General features: G+C 33.9%; 2 protein-coding genes and 1 long non-coding RNA gene across 35 annotated transcripts; 2 read left to right on the plus strand and 1 right to left on the minus strand.

Annotated features, from left to right (window-relative positions):
* The first annotated feature begins 3,473 nt into the window (after positions 1–3,473).
* LOC107010279 (SRSF protein kinase 1-like) lies at positions 3,474–6,826 on the plus strand. The gene is made up of 4 exons (XM_015209531.2): positions 3,474–3,902; positions 4,648–5,436; positions 5,703–5,750; positions 5,842–6,826. The coding sequence occupies exons 1-4, from the start codon at positions 3,720–3,722 to the stop codon at positions 6,130–6,132; spliced, it is 1,311 nt and encodes a 436-aa protein (XP_015065017.1). The 5' UTR covers positions 3,474–3,719; the 3' UTR covers positions 6,133–6,826.
* A 147-nt stretch (positions 6,827–6,973) lies between these two features.
* On the minus strand, positions 6,974–14,517 carry LOC107010287. 33 transcript variants are annotated; one of them, XR_003576741.1, is made up of 14 exons: positions 14,104–14,517; positions 13,761–13,838; positions 12,934–13,675; positions 12,780–12,832; positions 12,575–12,681; positions 12,364–12,412; positions 11,100–11,297; positions 10,945–10,992; positions 10,441–10,844; positions 10,156–10,334; positions 8,167–10,005; positions 7,952–8,059; positions 7,459–7,850; positions 6,974–7,295 (listed from the first exon to the last, which is right to left on the minus strand). It is a non-coding gene; the product is annotated as an uncharacterized LOC107010287 (long non-coding RNA). The 33 variants fall into 33 exon arrangements; XR_003576758.1 differs by having other exon boundaries at positions 12,934–13,087; positions 13,227–13,277; positions 13,356–14,517; XR_003576757.1 differs by having other exon boundaries at positions 12,934–13,107; positions 13,227–13,277; positions 13,356–14,517.
* A 2,217-nt stretch (positions 14,518–16,734) lies between these two features.
* LOC107011902 lies at positions 16,735–18,779 on the plus strand. Its single transcript, XM_015211585.2, has 2 exons — positions 16,735–16,880; positions 17,353–18,779. The coding sequence occupies exon 2, from the start codon at positions 17,381–17,383 to the stop codon at positions 18,494–18,496; it is 1,116 nt and encodes a 371-aa protein (XP_015067071.1). The 5' UTR covers positions 16,735–16,880; positions 17,353–17,380; the 3' UTR covers positions 18,497–18,779.
* The last annotated feature ends 2,027 nt before the right edge of the window (positions 18,780–20,806 follow it).

The raw sequence follows: 20,806 nt of genomic DNA on the forward strand, positions 1-20,806 counted from the left end.
AAAATGATAATAATAATAATAATACCTATGCTTTTTTTCGACAATATCATCATTGTGTGCTGTAATTTTTATATTTATCGAAAACTGTAAAAAATATTCATTAATTTTAATTTATTAGTTAATTATATTTTTATCATTAAAATGAATCTAATGGGCAACTTTCACATACAGTAAATAAAAAATTCATATTTGTATGTTATAGCAAAGTTTGCGTAATTACGCTACATAGCAAACATAAAACTGTACAATTCGCTGGCCAAAATTGTATAATTCGCTGGCCTAAATTGTATAATTTGATGGCCTATTTCGCTACAATTGTATAATGCGTTATCCTGTTTTACTGCGATTGTATAATGCACAATTGTATAATTCGCTGCCTATTTCGCTGCAATATTTTTATAAAATTTGCTTTGCATACAGTTGAATCGAATTAAAATGTATGTATATTGCATAATTATAAGTGTATAATAAGAAGATATATGTTTTTCTCTCCCTTTATACAAAAACAGAAACACAATATATACACTTCTGTTGTATAAAGCTAGAGAAAATTGAATTTTACTGCAATTGTATATCGCAATTGTATAATTCGTTGGCCTTTTTCTCTGCAATATTTGAAGTAAAATGTTTGTAAATTGTATAATTAAGTGTATAACACGAAGATATATATTTTTGCATGTGCATATACAATTTTCTCTCGCTTTATACAAAACAGAAACAGAATTATACACTTCTGTGTATAAAGCGAGAGAGGCGAGCGAGAATGGAGAGTGGTGAGCGAGATTTCTGGGAGAGAGACGCTGGCAAATTTTAGCTAACGTTTGCTATGGAGCACAATTAAATCAAGAAGGTCTTTGCCGATTCCTATCAACATGGTGCATCTCTTAGTAGAGGGGCGTGAAAAGTGGAGACTTTGACCGTAGGGATCAATTGATAGACATTTTAGCTATTCCATTTATTTTAGGTAATTTGCTATTATAAACAATTTTTCCTTTCATTTATTTTAGGTTATTAGTTTGCTATTATATACAATTTTTCCTTTTATTTTTGTCGTGATTATTTTCACCATTTATATTTCTCATACGATGAAAAGTCTCAGATTAACTTAATGAACCCAAATTTTTAAATAAAGACCCATTTTCCATTTTAAACCTAATGTCTCGACCCCTCTATCTTCTAACCCTTATATATAACCCGTTCCCATTTACCCAATTATTGCTCATTCATTTCCATCAATTTCTTCTTCCCCAATCTCCTTAACCTGTTATGCAATACTCATTTTCCTGAAAAACCATCGTCATTTCATTATCAAAAAGGAAAAATCCTTCAAATTCACATTATCTTCATCTTCATTGTGATCTTCTTCTTCTACTACTAATAATTCATTTTCCTTAGTTGCATGGGTTCTATCTCCGCGGTGAACCACTGTACAAACTCTCCCAAATCACCAGAAAATCCAAAGCCATTGATCACCAAAACAATTACAAAAACTACAAGAAAATCACAGGAGTTTTTACTAAAACTGACAAAATTGCACTCCTCAAAACCCTTTCACAGCCCCAAACAACAACGACCTCCATACCGAAAACTTCATCTATGCGCAGATCGTGTATAAACTGAAGAAATTGAAAGAAAAGTACCACAAGTTCGCTAGAATTCAAATCCCAAATCAGAACTTCACATGACTTCAAGATTTACGAAATTGGGCGAAAGACTTAGGGTTGAAATGCAGCTAGAGGAAAGGAATCATTAGTAGTAGAATAAGATCATGATGAAGATGATCTGAATTTGGAGGATTTTTCATTTTTGGTGATGAAATGACGACTTTTTTTTTAGAGAAATGAGTATTGTATAGAAGGTTTAAGAGATTTGGGAAGAAGAAATTGATGGAGATGATTGTGAAATTGATGGGTAAATGGAACGGGTTATACGAGTTAAAAGATAGAGGGGTTTTGGTCATTGGGTTTTAAAAAAATTGAATCGATTTGAGTTCATTTGGGGTTTTTCGTCGAATGATGAAATTAGTAAGACATGGGCAACAATAACTTCGTTTTGATGACAGGAATATATTCAACTAATAAACTAAAGTTGAGGAGTATTTTTGACATTTTTCCTTTAATTTATTTATCTGAGTTTTATTTTGTAATATTAAACTATATTCTTAAGGTAAAATATCTATTAATAATACTCCACAGTAGAAAAGCAATGTGTCCGACTATCTATAAATATTCTATTTTAACTCTTGATTTTCAAACTCGCTTATTAAGGATCATGTGTTTTGTTGAATTGAACTTATATTATATCTTGCCTAATCATTTCAGTTTTCATCCTAATACTTTCAGGCTATTCTTATCCATCTTAATCCTCGCACTTTTTTTTTTGAGATTCCAAACATCGTATGTTCACATATTTGAACCTCTATTTTATGCACTCTGTCATAATATAATTAATCACATCTTCATCAATATCTCCACTACGTCTCAGGAATACTTGAAATTTCCTATTAGAGACAGGTAACTTATGTGTCAAGTACACCATGTTCATGCTAGCTTCATTGTTCATGTGATTAAACTCATACTCCAAGATTCATTATTGGTCTTGACTAACTTCAAATCTTTAGATTTTGTCTCCATTCTCTCGTTAACGCTGCCTTACGTCTCACTGCAAAATATACTTTCTCATGCGTCTTGCATTCGATGTGTTACACCAACTTTTCTAATAAGGCTAATTTATTAATATTATACACAAACAATTATTTTAAATTTAGATCATATCCAGATATTCGTCAAATGAGCTGTAAAGGAGAATCCAAGAATAACCAAGTAAAAGTATATTTTTTCTCATGTCATAAATACACGTGTTATATTGTTTTTTACTCAATACTTAATATTTATATTAAAATTTGACTATTTTTAATTCACGCCAAATCCCTTTCGAAGGAAGTACCCTACCAAGCATTGACATGTGGATCTACCCCTCTAACGCACGCACCCTCCACATTGATTATTTCCTAACCCCAACCAAAGGACCAACCAGGACGCTCCACTTCCTTTTCCATCCCCACCATATCGATCTCCCTCAACACCAATTATTAAACTATTTCCAATATAGCAAATTTCAAAATAGTCCTTTTTAATATTTATTGTTACTTACTTATTTTAGAGCGTTTCTACCGTAGACTTTAAAATATGTAAATTTTATTTTCAAAAATCAAATCAAAATCTTTTAAGATACATATCTGTAAAAAAAAAAAAAGTCAAAATAGTCCACATTGTACCACATAAAAATAGTCAAAGTAGTCCACAATGTACCAAATGGAAACTTCCAGTAATTTACCGTAAAAGAAATTCATTTCTCCGATGACATTGATGAAAATATCTCTGAATAAAAGAAAATAATTTATTTAATAGTACTTTTTTATTTTTTACCCCCTAACAAATTTTTATATTAAAAATCACATTTCTCTCCATTAATGATTAACAAAAATTAAAGGAGAGAGGGAGCAAAAAGTGGAGCGAGTATTGTATTGAAGGCCACATATGTTCCCTCATTAAACGCACCGTCTCCTTCTCTATCAAACTTTTCTTTTCCCCAAAAATTTATAGAGCTCTGTAATTTTTGTTTTGATAATTTCTCACAAAATTCGAAACTATTAATCAAATTCGTAAAACGTAGTTTTGGAATTTTCAGATCACGATTGTTTGGTTCAGTGATAAACAATGTCTTGTTCGTCGTCGTCGGCGTCTGAGGATGAAGATGAAGGATTCGATTCTTACCGGAAGGGAGGCTACCATGCCGTGAGAGTCGGCGATTCATTTTCCGGTGGCCGATATATGGCTCAACGAAAACTCGGCTGGGGAGAGTTTTCCACCGTTTGGCTCGCTTATGATACTCAATTATCCGTGAGTTTTGTTTTCATTACTATTTCTCTTCGATTTTTCGTCTACCGAAGTGTTATTTTATCATTATTACACTTTTTTTTTTGATAAATAATTATTACGAAGAACTTACGATCGATTTTCGTCTACCGAAGTGCTATTTTATCATAAATAATTATTGCGAAGAACTTAGTATCGAGGTGTATTATTTGTATTATTACAAAAAAAATAGATGTTTGTCACTGTTCCAGCAATGCATTATCTTAGTTTAAATAAGCCAGCAGCAAATGATATTTTACTGCTTTCAACACAAGTGCTTGTTGCATCTGTGTCATTCTGGTCATGTTAAAGACATATTTCCAATTTAATCTTCATTGAAAAATCATATTTTATGTTCTTGGCAGACATGACAATGAATATGCATAGCCTCTTTCCAAGTATGTGAGAGCCGTTACACATCAACAAGTGTTAGGTCCTTGATGATAATAAGCATGATACCGTGTACAGTTTAAAAACTAATGTTTTAGGTACCTGTCAATTGTATGAGATGACATCCATTCTCCATTAATGAATCATGGTCTTTTATAATGGTGCATTGCTTGTAATGTTTTCCTAACTATAAGGGTATGAGAATTATATTGTCCCTTATATTGGTGCATTGCTTGTAATCTTTTCCTCACAATAAGGGCATGAGTTTGGAAGTTCATAAGGATCTTTAAGAACTTCAAAATTTGGAGCTTATGTCATTACTATGTTTGTTTTCTCCTAGGGTTTTGTTGCCTTGAAGATCCAGAAAAGTGCACCACAATTTGCTCAAGCAGCTCTTCATGAAATTGAAGTCCTTTCTGCGATTGCCAATGGTGATCAATCTAACAGTAAATATGTTGTACGACTTATTGACCATTTTAAGCACACAGGTCCTAATGGACAGCACATATGCATGGTTTTTGAATTTCTTGGTGATAGCTTATTGCGGCTTATCAAGCATAATCGATATAAGGGCCTTGAACTGAACAAAGTTAGGGAAATATGCAAATGTGTCTTGACTGGTTTAGATTATTTGCATGGGGGGCTTGGAATTGTTCATACAGATTTGAAACCTGAAAATATTCTTTTACTTTCCACGATTAATGCCACAAAAGATCCCATTAGATCTGGAATGACTCCCATACTTGAAAGGCCTGAGGGGAACCCTAATGGAGGAATAACAATGAATATCATTGAGAAAAAGCTAAAGCAAAGGGCAAGAAGAGCAGCAGCTAGGATATCAGGAAGACGTTCTTCAATGGGTGTGGTAGGAGGTACTCCAAAATCAAATAGATCTCTTGATGGGATAGACTTAAGGTGCAAGATTGTGGATTTTGGAAATGCATGCTGGGATGATAAGCAATTTGCACAAGAAATTCAAACAAGACAGTACAGATCCCCTGAAGTTATACTTCAATCTGGATATTCATTCTCTGCTGACATGTGGTCTTTGGCTTGTATAGCATTTGAGCTTGCTACTGGTGAGATGATGTTCACTCCCAAAGGTGGAGAAGGTTTCAGCGAAGATGAGGTAACCTGATCTATGTTTCTTTGTGTAGCTGTCCTTTCATTGCATAATGCAACTGTTTCTCAGTTAAAAATTATCTGAAGAATTATTGATACGGAGTATGATTTGAGGTCTGGTCTTTTGGGTGTAAGGAGGAATCAACCTAGTCCTATAGATTTTACTTCCTGAAGAGGAATCATTTTATAACTTCGCTTAGATTTTACTTCCTGAAGAGGGATTATTTTATAACTTCGCTTGACTATATTTTGTTATTATTTGGTGGGTTGCAGGATCATCTAGCTATGATGATGGAGCTTCTAGGAAAGATCCCCCGGAAGGTTAGCACATTATGATGTTTTTGTAGCCTTGAAGAATTATTTCTGAAAATAGCTACTGATTTATTTTTAAAAAAAACTTATGTTGGAGCAGATAGCCGTAGGTGGGGCTAGATCCAAAGATTACTTTGACAGGCACGGAGATTTGAAGAGGATCCGTAGACTGAAATATGGTTGTCTTAATAAATTACTAGTTAACAAATATAGATTTTCTGAAAGTGATGCTCATGAGTTCACGGAATTTCTCAGTCCTCTTCTTGATTTTGAGCCAGAGAAACGACCAACTGCTGAGCAGTGCTTGCAACACCCATGGCTGAACTTTAAAAATCTTAAACAAACAGAGGTGAAGAACGAATCAGGTGTTGAAAGGTTTATGTCGATATGAGCAAGCTACAAATTAAGGTGGGTAAGTGATGTTGGGATGAATAGTCTTCTCACTTCTTACGTCCCACTCTCCACCTGTATCAGTGCCACTTGTGATTTAATTTTTTGGATTGTATTAGCTTCTTAGTAAGATTTGATTCATTCATTAGTAGTTTTGGATGATCATGATGGGGAAATGACTTCCGAAAGAGAAATTGGCCTCACTCCTGATTCATGGTTCTAGTGAAGTTGACTGTCATTGAAGGAATGATTCCTTCTTTTGAGGGCCCTGAGGAAACAAAGCAAGCTCTATGGTATCACTTGAACTCAGCATTATCCACCAAGGCAAGAGGCTTTAGCTACCTGAGAAAGTTTGCTTTTTTAAGTCGGCTCTGGAGAAGTATTGAGGAGCCATACGAAAAGGAGAAAAAAGGGGGGTTGCTTTTTGTATATTCAACATTAGAAGGGAACAGCCTCGGCTTCGACACTAGTGATGCAAAAACCTGGAAAAGGATTGCTAACTCATGATGAAGTCCCCCATGACATGACATAAAATTTTTGTATACAGGATTCCGAAATTTTGTAACTTGTATTCATTTCTTTTAGCTACCAATCTAACTTTGTCATATGTGTATTCAGCATATCTTGTATCTTTGACAAATGTGGAAACGAATTTTGACCAAAAGAGAATGATATGAAACAATTAGTTTTGCTCATACGGTTCTTAGAAGGATATGTAGTAGTAGTTATAATGTTGTCATTTACCATGAAAAACAATGTTACAGAAGAAGAAGAATCCCATTATGACCAACCACTATGTGCCTCTCCACCCAAACCTTAGGGAGTGTGAAGGTCCAGAGTCGGAAAAAGTAGAAGAAAATAAATGATTTAAGAAAAAAATACAACTTTTCCTCAATAAATGTAAAGCAACATCTATTTACCTATAGTGATTAGTGCTTCCCATGGAGTGTATATTTTGAGTTTGACAACATTAATCGTATCTCTAAGTAGGGTATAAATAAATAAACTTACAGAAATGGTACGGTTGGATCTGTAATCGGGTAAAATACATTTATTTGTTGAATCTGTATAGATGTATTGTGCTCTAGATCCAAATTATATTTCAATGTGATGAATTATTGCTACACTCTGAAGGCGACAATGCATCTCCAAACATAATTGCACCTACGAAGATAAATCAATCAATCCATCAATTATGCTTCACACAAAAATTAGTTGGCCTGCTATACTGATCCTCATTCCTCTGTATTTGTTCTTACTCTATCCATATCAGATTTAACGTTCCAATACAAATGAAAACAAAGACACCAGGAGTAAAGAAAAGTACCTTGTTCCTTCTCTTTTGCTTATGTGGGGGTTGGTGGAGGCGAGAGAGCATCAAGGTTTAAACCCACAAGCAGAAAGCAAAAAAATTACCCAACAGACGAAAAAAAATCAATCAAATTCAGGTCAGTTCAAGATTTTCCAATCTTATCAAAAACAAAGGACTTATACATAATCTACACATAATACAGGATAATAGTGTGTGTAGTTAATGAAAGGACAACAGTAATAGGCAGTTTAAGCATTTAACACTTACTATATATTAAGAATAATTAACTTCAACTGACCTCAGTGTCACAGCTTCAATTTGTTTAGCTAGTAGTGTGTTTACTTTTGAATTGGCTGTCACCGTTACTTTTCAGTTCATGCTAGAGTTAGGTTCCACTTCAATGAATGCTGCAAAATTTAGTGGAATAGGATTTCAGGTAAATGGCAATTTTATCAAAAGTTCCATAGATTGGTTCTGATGAAAATTTAAACAAAGATCCGTAACTTACCTAGTAAATGATCTTGAGGCTTGAGAATGAATGTTGCAGATCCAACCCCAGTTTTGAAATTTGGTCAGCATAGTTGTGTAGTAATTGGTAATTAGTTTCAGGTATGACCTGCAAAGGCATGGTCAAAGACCGATGAGAAAGAGTTTCAAGTCTTCCCCTATAAGCCACAGCAGCACAGGGCAAATCTATTTCACATTAGATGACCATAAACGTACCATTTCTTGCTAGGAATCAAGATAGGTTGTTGTCCTCTTTTGTCTAGATAGGACCTGATAATTCACTTTCCAGATTCCACATTGATATGACACATCAATGAGTTTTTAGACAATCATTACCTTTTCACACAGTTCGAATTCGCTCATCTGCATCATGTTGTAAAACATGATAATGAGTGTAATGCTCAGCGAAGATAAATGGTAGAATCAAACAAAAGATCATAATCCTTTTCTTCAGTAATACCACTAAACAGCAATATAAAAGAGTTAAGACATTATTTGGTTAAGTAAGAATCATAGAGGGAATGTTTATGCAGTGATAATAATGTAAAAATTGTTATGCAGTAACTAATAATGAAGGGATTTTAGCGCAGTGAGTAGTAAATAAGATATTCTATGCGGGGACTATCTACTATAAAGGGAATTTTTGCCTGTAAATACTCATCTGTGCATTGTTGGCATGTGTTTTCTTATTCCATATTCCATCCCACATAAATAACGTATAGATTCTCACATAAGTCACAAGGATATTAATAATGAAAGTTAAATACCACCTACCAGACGCTGCATATGTCCTGTCGAGCTAATTTTTCTTATGCGTATAACTGAGTTATACATAGTTATGCAGTTATTACTATGACTTACGCAGCCAACAAATATTATACTATTTATGCGGAAGTTTATGCTGAGTTTTATGTTTGCTACTGAGTCCAACAAAACAATCCCCAAGATAAACAATTATTTAAAGTAAACACATTATAAGGAAATTTACGAGAAACCAAGAACAGGCATAATGGACTATGCGAAGGCCAGAATAGACCTGATCAATTATAGCAAGTGGCATGCCTGCCACAATCGGAATATAATTCTTATCAACCTGCTGGAGAACTTTGGCACCCTCCAAGCAGTTTTTTATCAATGGTATCAGGAACCGAAGAATCACCAACCAAAATGCAAGACGTCAAGATCAGAATTTAAGATACTTTTGAGTTTTTGTTGGTGCAAATTCTGAAAATTTGAATGAAAATAGAAGGCATGACGGTTCTATCACAAGATGAGAACATAAGCAAGATGGAATTCGAGTGAGACTATGACACTTAGAAAAATGACATTGTAATCTCTAATGCCTTGATGAATATTAAGACTGCAAATATCGAATCTCCCTCCTGACAAGCACTCTCCAGTCAGTTTCTTTGGCTGCAGGAGAAGGAAGCTCAAGAGTAGCTTCGAAACTCTGGGCCCTGCACCTCTTTTTCTTGATCTCATAGTTCACAGGTATACCGGTAAAGAGGAGCAGGGAATGGGATAGCAATAGATGAAGGGAAACTTCCTCCACTCATCAAAGATAAAATAATTTGTCACTTCTTCAGAACCTATTCTAGCTTTTCCCTAATCCTCTCATCCTACTTAATGATATCCAGTATTTGTTAACCCTGTTAGAACATTAGAGTAGTGTTAAATGTTCAAACTAAGTTACTTCCTCTAAGATCAAAGTCATTAATATAGTTCCCTCTTTTATTTTTCAAAGAAGAAAAAATATACTAACTCAGTAAACTCTAACCTAAAGGAGGTGATACCTTTTGAAACAAAGGATACATGAAAAACTATCCTTTAAACCTTGAGTCTCTAGAATAATGTCAAAGATCAACAGTGTTGGCATATTTAATAGGTCAAAGTTGTGCTTCCAACCACCAAATCTGAAGTGAGATGTATCCTGAGAGTTTGAATGAACCATCACTTGCATTCAATTTGTTGAGGTTACTCAAATGAATCCGAAAACCACTGGGCAATAGCGGCAACGGAGAAGGAGAAGCATGTGCGCAAAGCAGGTCATCATCACTGCACACAAACGAACAAAATCTAAGAAACCAGACAAGACATATCCTTACAAAAATTAGCCGGTATTAATAAAGACGGACCTTTCAATATCAAAGATTTTAGAAGGAGACACTGAGATAAACAAAGGCGGTTCTCAGACAAGACACTTACCGATAATGCAAGACACTCCTTGGGTTTCCAGATTATATATGCAAACCAAAAGATCAATCAGAAAGTTACGTATGTAAACCACTATTTTTTATTTGTTTCAATTGTGAGAAAACTAGAAGTACTTGGAGTGCATTTTCTTCATTCGAACTGATTGGTTTAAAATACATCACGAACAATGACTGCAAAGAGAAAATCCCAAGAAATTCCCTTATTAGCAAACAACGGTCAACTCTTATATCAGGTAAGCTTATGTAGAATTATCTGTTGTTCAAACATTTTGCCTACAATTATCAATTCCAAGGTACAAGCACTTGCCGTCCTGTAAACAATGCCTAGAAGAAAGACCAAGTTAGTAGTTTTATACCTATCCTAATGGATGCTACCAACTAAAACTCTACAGAGATTTACCTTCGAAACTTACAATATCCATTTGGCTTCCCATAAGTTTTAGTAACAATTTCCAACAAACAAACATCAGAAAAGAAATAGAGCTCAGAGCCTCTCCTTTAAATCCAAACTTGCTGGGAAAGCATGCCATTCATTTTAATAGTCGTGTGTAGCTAGTGTAAAGCAATCATACGAAACCATAGTTAAAATGGCCAGACAAAGAGGAGGCCTATCAGTTGAGTGATGCAATTCACGAATCATCAAACAGCCTATCAGTTGAGTAATGCTTGCAATCCTATAGACTACAACAACAATTCCAAGTTATGAAAATCCTAGCTATCAGGAAAAGATCTTATGTACAGCAGCATCAATACAACAGACAGCATTTTGCAAAAAGATTACCATATCTTTCTCCCATCAGCACCAGTCCATCTCGTGAGACACCAGATCCTTCAAAAGAAAGTACAACTTCACATGATGAAGTAAAATAATAAATTGAGCAGAACTTTCCGCACATCAAAATGCATTAGGACAATATCAAAGAGATTAATACTTACAATAGCAGAAGTGACCTCACTCCCAGTCCATGGTTCTAGTGAAGTTGACTGTCATTGAAGGAATGATTCCTTCTTTCCCATGATAAAGTAGTTGCTTTTTTTGAGGGCCCTGAGGAAACAAAGCAAGCTCCATAATGACTGCTGTATGGCATCATTTGAACTCAGCATTATCCACCAAGGCAAAGAGACTTTAGCTGCCTGAGAAAGTTTGCTTTTTAAGTCACTTGGAGAAGTTTTCGAGGAGCCATACGAAAAGGAGAAAAAGGGGGGGGGGGGTGCTTCTGTATATTCAACCGAAGAAGGGAACACCATAGTTCGAATGTCCAGACAAAAGGAAATATAACGAAAAATGAAAGAAACAGGCACATATACTGTTCCCGAAAGCTGGTCTAAAAGTACCTAAGCACCAACTATTTTCTTATGGAACACCTGCAAGAGAATCTTGTAACTGATGGCACTAGAAAAAGAAAAGATCTTCCCTTAGAAGTTACTATTTGTAATTCATTTTCTATAATTATCTCAATTAAAACATAAAATGCACCTAAAGAGACCATGCACAATGACACATGAAAGGCCTAAACCCTCGAAAATCCTTCATGCTTTCAACAGGAAGGAGCACAGAACTGACAATTGTGCTATTGATACCTCAGGATGTAATAACTAGCCTGAGAAGAAGTGTTTGTCATGCCTCGTTTTCCAGAAACAGGCATATATCCTACAAGAGCGAGGGTGTTTGTCATGCTTCGTCTTCCAGAGACAGGCATATATCTTACAAGAGAGAGGAACATTTGAAGTGAATAAACCTAAGAAGAGTAGTAAGAGGTTTGAGAATGTAGGTGAGCAATCTATCCCAACCCTTGTGTATTTATACTACCTCAGCGTAGCTTTATCCCCAATAATTCATAATCCCAATTCTTATTTCCTAATAGTGAACATGATTTCCTAAATCCTTCATTAACAACTACAATCAATACTCCCTCCGTTTAAAAAAGAATGACCCTATTTCCTTTTTAGTTTATTTAAAAAAGAATGACCCCTTTCCTTTTTTGGAAACACTTTAACTTTTCACATGGCAATGTTTAAGACCACAAGATTAAAAAGTTTCTTTCTTTTCTTAAACTCCGTTCCAAGTCAAACTAGGCCATCCTTTTTGAAACGGAGGGAGTACTATAATATCTTTTACCTTTTATGACTGATTTGCAAATGGTTTGCATGTACCTCCATTTGAATAAATAATATGACACAGACAAGTAGAGAATATTACCTCAAGAAGTGTGACAAATGTAGGTTGCTTGTGAATCAGATTTAAGTTCCTGCTTTAACCAAAACATATTACTTCATGCTCAGAGTTAGGTTAGGTACAACTTTAATGAATTTTGCAAAATTTAGTGCAATGGATTCTGGTGAATGGCAGTTTCACTAAGTTCCACAAACTGGTTGTGTAATAAAAAATCCAGACAAAGATAGCAACTTACCTGGTAAATGATCTTGAAGCCTGTGAATGAATGTTGCAGATCCAAACCCAGTTCTGAATTTGGTCAGCACAGTTGTGTAGTAATTGGTAGCCAATTTCAGGCATGACCTGCAAAAGCATAGTCAAAGACTCAAAATCAATGTTACTTAATATAAGAGCCCCAAAAGATTCAAATTCAATGTTACCTATCATCAAACTCAACATACCAATTCTTGCTCGAATCAAGATAGCTAGTTGTCCTCATTAGTCCAGATAAGACCTGATAATTAAATAAGTTAGAGACTCCAAGTACTTGTGGGATTTCATTGTTACTGACTCCAAGTTAAAATAACAAGTCAATGGCTTTTAGACAATCATTACCTTCACACACAGTGATACAGCCAATGCAATGAGGTTGGAGGAAAGGAAGTACTACAGTTTTGCAGATTTAGAATCTTTAACTTGAAAGTACATTCTTCTTGATCCAAGACGTATGGTACCACCCATATGTGTTTCTGAACCCAGTGAACATGATCTACAGATAAATATATGCTTCTGAAATAAGACCTAAAACACATGAAGATCATGAGGGAAATTCATGATGAAGGGGATACTTAAGTTCTGGCATGAAAATTACACATGAGTGTTGGGATCAAACTCTGAACTGTTCGCACCTAGCAACCCAAGAAACGATCTAGCTTACTCCATAGCAGCAATTTGCATTCCTAGACATATGCCCAGGTAAGGTATCCTGTTTTCACGGGCATATTTGGCAACAGCCAGCAAGTAGTTTACCCTTATACCTTTATTGTATAAACATCAAGACCTGAGATGTATCCTTACAGCTTAAATGGACCAACTCTTGCATTCAATTTGTTAAGGGAACTCAGATGGACCCCAAACCCGCTTGACAACAGCCCAAGAAGAAGCAGAAGCACGTGCGCAAAGCAGGTCCTCACTGCATGCTAATTACAAATCTAAGAAAACAGACAGGACATATCCTTCTATTAGCTAGTTTATCAAAGACGGACCTTTCAATATAAACAATTTGAAGAAGACACTGGGATGTGAAAGGGTGATTCTTAGCAGAGACTCTTTCGGTGAATGCAAAACCCTCTTTGAACTTCAAGATTATTTATGAAAACCAAAAGAACAATCAGATCAGAGTATAGCTTTAGAAGTAAAGTATGTAAATCAATATGTTTTACTTGATTGATTCTGAGAAAACTATAAGTACTTGGAGTGCATTTGCTTCCTTCGGACTGGTTGGTTGTAAAATACAATGACTTCAAAAAGAAAAATCCCAACAAATCCTTATTAGCAAACAGCAGTCATCTTGTCTACAGGTCATAAATTCCAAGGTACAAACACTTGCCGTTCCGTAAACATGCTTTTTTGACAACATAATTCTTTGATTTTCTTAAAAAAGAAAAGATTTCTTGAAGTTCTATACCAATATATTCTTGAAAACAACAATTTCCTATGAATACCAATGTAACTTAGACAACAGTTTCTTGATATTTTCTTTAAAACCAATGCATGGAAGAATACCAATTTGACATCAACGAGAAAATTGATCAATTTAGGGTTTCCTGGAATCAAACTGTAAATTTCAGTTTCTCTTCATCATCTTGTCTGCAGATACGGTATTTCTGAAACGAAACTCAAATCCCCTGTGCGAACTGCATTACTGACTTGAAAAGTTAAAACTAATTTCTTCAACATCCTTAACACACACCACGAAAATAAGAACATAATTTTCTTTTGAAAAAGAAAACATTCTTGAATATTCAAAAAGACAACAATCTCTTCCTCTTTTTTTTTCCTTAAATAAGAATTTACAAGAATTCGGTAATGGGAAGAGCAGTGCATGATCGGCGGGAAATTAATTTGGGGTTTAGGTTTTGATCGGCTATCGTCACCGGAGAGTGGCGGCAATGCAGTGGTATGAGGGTGAGTGTTTTTTTTTTTCTAAAATAAGTGAAGGTAGCCTACTTTTATAGGTTTTTTTTTACGCGGAATAAAAAAAAGTTGCACGCGCAAGAAAAAATATTTTTGGAAATTTCTATTTTACTAACAAGTAGAGTGCTGTTATTTTAACGTTTCAACTCATTTAACTCGTTTTAGCACCTTTTATGCATAAAGAATAAGAATAATATATTTAATAATATATAAGAAAAAAAATAATTTTACTCATAAAATGCTATCACCGAAAGCATTTTATGTATGAAAAATAGGGATAATATAGTAATTTCAATAATTTATAAGAATAAATATAATTTTACTTATAAAATGATATCAGTAAACGTGTTTTATGCATAAAGAGTAGGGACAACATAGTAATTTCAACAATTTATAAGAAGAAACATAATTTTACTCATAAAAAGATGTTACTGAACGTAGGGCTGTTCAAAACCGAACCGAAACCGATAAGCCGAACCGATAAAAAAGTTATTGGTTTATAGTATTGGGTTATTGGTTTAGTGGTTTTGATAACGGTTTTGATTTTTTTTGTTATCGGGTTATCGGGTCTTAACGGTTTGAAATTTTTTCTTAACGGGTTAACCGATAACCTGATACTAAATTAAATAATTATATTTATACCATTTTGTATAGAAAGTCCTCGACTTAGAGTTTGATTTTCTACTTTTATTTTTGGTTGTCTCAAACACTTGGTTATTCAACAATGTAAAACTGTTTGTTTTTGACCAAGATGTAACATGTGAACTCAAGTGCATGGTTTATTTGGTTTGTCACCTTGTTTCTAAGTGATTTTCAATGTTTTTTCTTGTGTCAAATCTTAACGGTTAAACCGATAACCGAACCGATAACAATGAAAAACCGATAAACAAATAACCGATAAGTCAGTATCTTAATGGTTCTATAACGGTTTAGCATCTCTACAAACCGATAACCAATAAGACAACCCGATAAACTTCAAAACCGAACCGAACCGACCGATACGCATCTCTAACTGAACGCTTGCATAAAGGGTAGGAGCTATATAGTAATTTCAATAATTTATAAAAGTCTCAACTCTTCATTAAGGTTAAAACTTTTCATAAAACTCACATTTTTTCATGAAAGAGGAGTGTTAGTTTTGTTACAGCTTTTGATAAAAATCACAACTCTTCATAATGTCACAACTTTTCATAAAAGTCATAACATCTGATAAAAAATCACAACTTTTCATAAAAGTCACATCTTTTCATGAAAGAGTAAGGCTAGTTTTAAAAATAAATAAATTTAAAAAGAAATTATTTCTTGTGATGACGCCACCTAGGCGGGTCTAAGATTCTCCTTTATATAAATATATGATTATTATTATTATTATTATCTATTATCTATTACTATTATTATTATGGACGTAATTTCATGAGAAAATTTCGTACACTACCACAAACAACCTCAAAACATATACACAGAAAAGCATATAAATTTTATTTATTACAATATTTCAAATTAGGCCTCATCACTCTTTATTTTATTTTTTAATTGTTTATTATTATTATTATTATGATGAACTTAATTTTATGTAATTTTTTGGTAAACTACCGCAAACATCCCTAAAATATATAGGGAGAAAACATGTGAATTTTAATTACAATATTTCAAGATAGATTTCATCATTCTTTATTATTATTATTATTATTAACTTAATTTCATTAAAACTTTTCATACATTACCATTCACAATCCCAAAATATGTGCTGAGAAAATTATATGAAATTTACGTCGTAAAACGATACTTATAATATTTTATTATAACCTCATCACTTCAAAGTAAAGAATTTCATGCTATTAAATGGAAAACATATAACCTTTTTCAACAACAATTCTTCAATGTTCAATGTAACAAAGGAATATACGTAGGACCAGTATATTACTTGCCTAATTTACTTATCCCATTTATTATTTATCAAAATATAATTCATTTTTTGTATAGTAATTTTCTGTAACAGATTTTCGATTCGAGTTTTAAAAATTCTAAAAATAATTAAAAGTATTATAATACACGAAATTAAATTTAGCCGGATGAAATGAAAAATTAATAATGTATTTAAATTTAATTGGACGGAATGAGAGATTGATAAGCAATTGTTTAATGTATAGTTAACATATATTAGAAATTTTTAGCTCTGTATAATCAGAGCCAATAAATTTGTTTTCCTGAAAATTAAATTAATTAATAATTTGATCTTCAAAATTTTGTGTCATTTCATTTCAACTGGTTTTTCAACACACCATCTTTCTTTCTTCACATCTCTCTCTTTTTCTCTCTCTCTAAAAACCCTAATTTCAACTTCTTCTGTAAAATGACAAGATCAGGTATTTAGCCTTCATTGATTCTCATTGTGTTCAATTCTCGGCGTTTCATCTTAATTGCACATCAAATTGGGGCTTTTTTTAATTTTAAATTTTTATCTAAGGAGCTAAGTTCATTTAGATTTGCATAATTCTCTTGAATCAGCTGCTAATTATCCTGGATTATGGTAAATTATGTACAAATCATCTGTTTTTGATATTGGAAGGTTGGAAAATCTTGAACTGACCTGAATTTGATTCATTTTTTAGTCTGTTGGTTTATTTTTCTGCTTTCTGCTTGTGGGTTTGGATTGAATTTGGGATTTTTTGATTGATTTGGATTGAATTAAATGGAGCGATTGAGTTTCTGGTAGTTTAGGGTTAATAGTATGTGAATCTAATGTAGGGTTTGGAAATAACAAGCTGCCAGCTGGTAGTTTTGTTTTTATAAAACTTTGTGCTAATAAAGGTGTGATTTTTAATGTTGTTTTTGTAGTTTGAAAGTGTGTAGATGTAGGAAAAAGATGGAAGCTAATGTATGTGATATTAATCACTTGGATGCCGATGTGCTTTTGCCTCCGCGTAAGCGGCTTCTTGCTGGATTGAAGAAGCAGAATTCTGATGTTTACTCATCTACCCCATCCCCGCCAACTGTTAATAGTCCCCCGTGTGATTTTGATATCCGTCTTAATAATCTATTGAAGTCTCATTTTGGAGACTCTAATCGATCTTATGAGGAGATTGCTGAGGCCTCAAGATTGGCAGCTCTAGAAGCTGTGAAGGCTGCAAAAGCTGCAAGAGCCATTGCAGAAGAGAAGGCTGCGAAAGCAGCAAAGGCTGTGGCTGCTGCTAAGAGTGCTCTAGAATTGGTTGCCACTCTCTCTGATGAGGGAACCAGTAGGGACAAACATTTGAAGAGGAATAAGATGAAAAAACATGTTCCTGTTCAGATGCTGTATAATAAGAATAAGGGGACTGATGATTGTAGAACAGATGAAGAGTTAGCTCGGACGTTGCATAGGGCCATTAATAGCTCTCCAAGAATTTTGAAGAACTCAACATCTGACTCGAGAAATCAAAAACATAAGAGGCTGAAGAGGTCTTCTCCTTCTGAAAAATCTAAGCTTCAGAATGGAAGTACATCCGTGGAAGGAAACCGTCCTTCCACGAGCAATGGGAATGGTTTTACTAGAGAAAGAGAGTCAGATAGGCATATCTCGGATAAAGACCTTGTTAGAGTAGATTTAAACACAAAATTCAATAAATCTGACCTCACAAAGATGGAAAATGGGGAAGCATCACACTCTAGTAAAGCTGACAATGTAAATATGGAAAACAAGGAAAGAGAGTCAATTATCTCAAAGGAGAAAGTTGGGGATTCTGTAAATGATAGTTGCAGCATTGAGAAAAAGAAAGGAAGGCTTAAGCAGAAAAAGTTACCACTCAGCATTTGCAGCTTCAGGGATCAAGCAAGCCCTAAAGAGGATTTGAAATCCAAGAGTTCATCATCATTCGATGAGAACATCAACAAAGGTACTACAAGTAATAATCCCATTTTTCCGCTTGAGAGGCCAATGTGGAAGTGTCAAACATTCAAGGCACCTACATGTGTTGAACAAAATAAGGTGATGCAGTCATAGTATTGGTATTTTCGTTTCAAGAAGTGCGGCTACCGTAATGAGACTTGTAGTCTGAGGTAGTGTCATGTATGTTTTTCTTTCCTTCTTTTTCGAGTTAAGGCCTTCTCCGTCCAGTTCCATTTTTCCTTGTTATGGGCATTGTAATGTTTTGAACATACAATCGTGTATATTTTTTATATTTAATTGCTTACCTATTCTGTATTGCACATGAAAGATGTCCAACTATACTTTTGTCTAGCAAGTGGCAGCACAGAAATAAGATGGAGAGACAATTCACAATTTTCAGAGGAGCTTCCTGTTTACTCAAGTCATGTGTGAAATGACCATGCGTTGTTTTAACCATGGAAACCAACTTTACTCCTCATATGATATTGGTTGATGAATGAAATCAGATTAATCTTTCTACACATTTTGTCACATTGACAGAATGCTGCTGTCTTATTGTGTGCCATTCCAGGTACTTCTCTTGCTGATGAATGTTTGGAGTCATCATCAGTAACTCTGTTTTTCTTGTTGCTTTTAGGACTTTGGTCCTTTTGGCACTACATTGCATGCATAATGCCTTGAATTTTGTTTCAATTTGTTCAAAACTATAGAGTGATCGAGATGTGTTGGCCAAGCAAAAACATTATGTGAATGGCTATGTGATCATTGATCTCGTTTCTTTACATTCTTGTGATTTTCGTGTTGAAAGTTTAGTTGTTTGTAATGATCATTTGAACCATAGAATGACTGTTTTTCTTCATGTATTTGGTTGAAGGAGCTACCCCAAGTTTAGGGAACTTGAACTTCGAGTTCTCTGCTGTTTTTCTAATTAGTATGCTACTCCTGTCTTCACTAGTTTCAAAATGAAACAAAATTTAAGTATGTTGCTCATTTTTAGGTGAGTCGAACATGCTTCAATCGATTAAGTTGTTGCTTGATGGAAGGAGGATTATATAATCTTAAAAGGTTCGTATACTTAATTACGTTGCATTTGTAATAATTGATAGCCATTACGTGTAAAATTAGCTAGTTAGTATGTTTTTATACACGATACACTAATCTGACGTACATTTTATATAACATGACTTCGAATATATGCGCCAGATACATTAAATCGTTAAGTAAGATACATTACATTTTATACATGATACACTAATTTGATACGTGAGATACATTTTATACATTATATACTAATGTGATACGGGAGATACATTTTATACATTATATACTAATGTGATGCGGGAGATACACTAATGTGATGAGCGAGATATATTAACTTGATGTGTGAGATACATTAATGTGATACGTGAAAAATGAGGCATTTTTGGAGATTTGTAAAATTTAATGGGAATAATGGTAATAAGTAAATTAAAAGGTGAGATTTCCGTAATTGGTCCCAAAGAAAAGGGCACCATCTTCTAAAATGTCTTCAAATCAGATTGGGCCATCTTTATCGTCTCGGCCCAGGACCACTAAAGGGGAAGGGATGCGACACCTAAATGGGCCTGCTGGATCAACTTTAAAAAGTTCCTTAAATGATCAATTCAAAAAATACTTGATTAATTGATAGATCTGAATAAAATGTTACGAACTTGAATAAATAGTTCTTCTTCAACAATGAAAAGAATAATGGTGAAATTTTATGAAAGAAAAAAAAAGAAAAGTGATTGATGGGGATGGTGAAAACTTAAAAGTTGATGAAAGGGAAAAAAATTAAAAATTGAAAGATGAAAAATAAATTTAATGGTACTAAAACATAGGAAGAAGTGTAAATGGGTAATGGGGGTAGAATTTGATTTAAGGTTGGACCGTTTTGAGAAATAAAATTTGAATACAAATTATTTTCTAAAATATTAACATTTTGACATTTTCAATAATTATTTTAAAGTGTAGATGCTTTTACTAAATAAGCTAGGGATAGTGACTGATTTGATAATTTTTTCATATTTTTTTCTAAAGAGTTGCGGGCTTGGTTGGATATACCGTTGAAGGTGACCTTATGCATTATTAACTTGTATTGCAAGGCTTGAATATTTTGCTAGTTATCGTAAGACTTTTTAAAATAAGATTTTTATTGTACACAATATTTGAAAACATATTAGAAGATGGTGTCCTTTTCTTTGGGATTAATTACGAAAATTTCACTCTCATATGTAATATCACAGTCATGTAAGTACTACGTATTTTTCTTTTTCTTTTTTCTTATTCGCCTTTTTCTTATATATTTTCTTAAAATTCATTACACTATATAATTAATTAAAAATATATTTTAAAATTAAAATTGCCCATCTTCTTCCACCGTTCCCTTCTACCCCCCCCCCCTCC

This window comes from Solanum pennellii, chromosome 2 (assembly GCF_001406875.1).
Source record: "Solanum pennellii chromosome 2, SPENNV200".
In the NCBI taxonomy this organism is placed as follows: domain Eukaryota; kingdom Viridiplantae; phylum Streptophyta; class Magnoliopsida; order Solanales; family Solanaceae; genus Solanum; species Solanum pennellii.

What these genes read in the sequence shown, in the direction of transcription:
- LOC107010279 (XM_015209531.2), top strand. Translation starts at nt 3,720, where the DNA reads ATGTCTTGTTCGTCGTCGTCGGCGTCTGAGGATGAAGATGAAGGATTC. An exon ending in AAGGTTTCAGCGAAGATGAG is followed by an intron (nt 5,437 to 5,702) that starts GTAACCTGATCT and finishes GGTGGGTTGCAG; the next exon opens with GATCATCTAGCTATGATGAT. An exon ending in TAGGAAAGATCCCCCGGAAG is followed by an intron (nt 5,751 to 5,841) that starts GTTAGCACATTA and finishes ATGTTGGAGCAG; the next exon opens with ATAGCCGTAGGTGGGGCTAG.
- LOC107011902 (XM_015211585.2), top strand. Translation starts at nt 17,381, where the DNA reads ATGGAAGCTAATGTATGTGATATTAATCACTTGGATGCCGATGTGCTT.